At 39.7% G+C, this 2,518-nt stretch overlaps 1 protein-coding gene across 1 annotated transcript; it reads right to left on the reverse strand.

The window, feature by feature from the left end:
- Window positions 1–1,560: 1,560 nt before the first annotated feature.
- LOC147827475 (apolipoprotein L2-like) lies at window positions 1,561–2,518 on the reverse strand. The gene is made up of 2 exons (XM_087214218.1): window positions 2,183–2,518; window positions 1,561–1,820 (listed from the first exon to the last, which is right to left on the reverse strand). Exons 1-2 carry the CDS (start codon window positions 2,516–2,518, stop codon window positions 1,704–1,706), a joined length of 453 nt encoding a protein of 150 aa, XP_087070344.1. The 3' UTR covers window positions 1,561–1,703.

A 2,518-nucleotide genomic window follows, 5' to 3' on the forward strand; every position in this document is an offset into this window, starting at 1 on the left:
AGCCATTCTGACTGGGGTAAGATGGAATCTCAAAGAAGTTTTGATTTGTATTTCCATATTGGCTAAAGATGGTGAACATTTTTTCATATACTTATATTTCATATATTTACATCATTTGAGAAGGCTTTGTTCCATTTATTTGCCTATGGATTGATTGGGCTTTTTTGGTATTAATTTTTTTGAATTCTTTATACATTCTAGATATTTATCCTCTATGAGAATAGTAGATAGCAAACATTTTCTCCCATTTTCTAGGCTATCTTTTCATTCTGCTGATTGTTTCCTTTGCTTTGAAAAAGGTTTTGAGTTTGATATAGTTTCATTTGTTCATTTTTACTATTACATCCTGTGCTATGGGGTCTCATTCAGGAAGTCTTGGCCTACGGCAATTAATTCAAGTGTTTTTGTTTTCTTTTAGCAGTTTCAAAGTTTCTGGTCTTGAACCCAGGTCTTTGATCCATTTTGAATTGATTTTTGTACAGAGGAGAGATAAGAATCAAGTTTCAATCCCCTACACCCATATGCAGTTAAAGAGGCTGGGTTTTTTTTCTCCAACACATGATTTAACCCCTTGGTGAAGGATCAGTTGCCCAAAGCTGTGTTTATTTTTGTGTCTCCTACTCTGCCCCATTGGCCTACATGTCTAATTTTGTGTCAGTACCATGTTATGTTACTACCACTTTGTAGTATAATTGGTATTGTGATGCCTCCAGAGTTGCTCTTTTTACTTCAGGATTTCTTTGGCTATTCTGATTCTTTTTTATTTCTACATAATTTTAGAATTGTTTATCTGTTTCTGTGAAGAATGTTCTTGGTGTTTTGATGCGAGATTTGAATCTGTATATAGCTTTCTGGAAAATGGTCATTTTAACAATATCAATTTTTCCAATCTATAAACATAGGTTATTTTTCCTTCTTCTAGTGTCTTCTTCAATTTCTTTCTTCAGTGTTCCATAATTTCCATTTTAGAGGTCTTTCACTTTCTAGGTTAGGTTGATTCCTCAGTATTTTATTATATTTTTATTTTTTGAAGCTATTAGGAATGGAATTGTTTTCCTGAAGTTTTGTCTGCTAGTTCATTATTAGTGCATAGAAATGCTATTGCTTTTTTTCAGAATGATAGTGTGTCCTGCCCTTTTGCAGAATTTGTTTATCAAATCGAAGTCTTTTGGTGAAGTCTTCAGAGTCTTAAACTATACATTCATATCATTTGCAAATAAGGATAATTTGACCTCTTCCTCTCATCTGTGTTGTTTTTATTTCTTTCTCGTGACTAATTGCTCTGGCTAAAATTTCAAGTACTCCAGTGAATAGGAGTGGTGAGAGTGAACATCATTTCTTTGCTCCTGATCTCAGAGTTAATTCTTTTAGTTTTTCCCCAGTCAGTCTGATATTGGCTATGGGTTTGTCATATATAGCCTCTATTAGGAAGAGCTAAGATCCGTCAATACTTAGTTTTTTCAGGGATTTTATTATGAGTGGATTTGAACTTTGTCAAAACCTTTTTCTGCATTAGTTGAGGTGATTAGGTGATTTCATTCATGATTCTATTAACCCACTTGGAATGTTCATTAACCCCTGGATTGGCATGCTGAGCCAAAGAAGTGCCTTGATCTCCCCGCTTTTCTTCCCCTGATAGAACGCCTCCATTTGTCCTTGTCTTTGTCCATCTGCCCTCACATCGGCAGTGCCTGGGGGAGGGGTCACTGAGTCAGCCCAGACTCCAAACTCTCAGGGACCTGGATGAGCTCCTCCAACTTCCTTTCCAGCATCTTAGCCTTCTGACACAGCTCTCCAGCTGATTCTGTGCTTCTCCTCTCCTGAAAATCCCTTGAGTCATGTGTAGTGTCACAGCAGCAATCCATCACTAGGGAAAAACCTCTGGTGACCACACCCATGATCCCAACTCCTCTGTTAATTGTCAGGGCGATGCCTCCAATAATTCTCTGCACCCACTGATCCTCTTGGGATGCAATTTCCCAAATGGTAATGAAACGGGTGGTAGTGGCTAATAAGTTAGGGTCCGTTCTGTATCGGCTAACTCAACCTCCTCATTGCATCTATCAGTTTGTTTACACTGTCATGAGGAATTTTGGGTTCAATCTTATTCACAACCTCTCCCAATTCTTTCACCTTCTCCTTGCTGGCTGACACAAGGTGTCTGGCTTCAGCTTCAGCTGACAGTGTGCTTGACTGTTCTCTCATGGTAGTGGCAACGCTGTTCCTCCTCAGTGCTCCCAGGCCCATCCCAGCTGTTGAGAGTAGGAAACTGCTCCCTGCTCTGAAGGGTGTAAGAGCCCAGGCCAATAAGGCCCATGGTACCAGAGGCAGTGCCAGTGGAGCTGGTCACCACATTGGAGATGATGCAATCTCTGGGTACCTGGTCAACCTGGTCAGCAAGGGTATGCAGCTTTTGTATGCATTCTTTAAGTTCTGTTTTCCCCTGGGGAAACATTTCCAAAAACCTGTTCCTAGCCCATGGGTTTCTCTGGAGCTTGTCTCTGTCTTCAGTGGTCAT

This window comes from Heterocephalus glaber, unplaced genomic scaffold (assembly GCF_053883595.1).
Source record: "Heterocephalus glaber isolate CG9 unplaced genomic scaffold, H.glaber_assembly_v1.0 deba00001444, whole genome shotgun sequence".
Lineage (NCBI taxonomy): Eukaryota > Metazoa > Chordata > Mammalia > Rodentia > Bathyergidae > Heterocephalus > Heterocephalus glaber.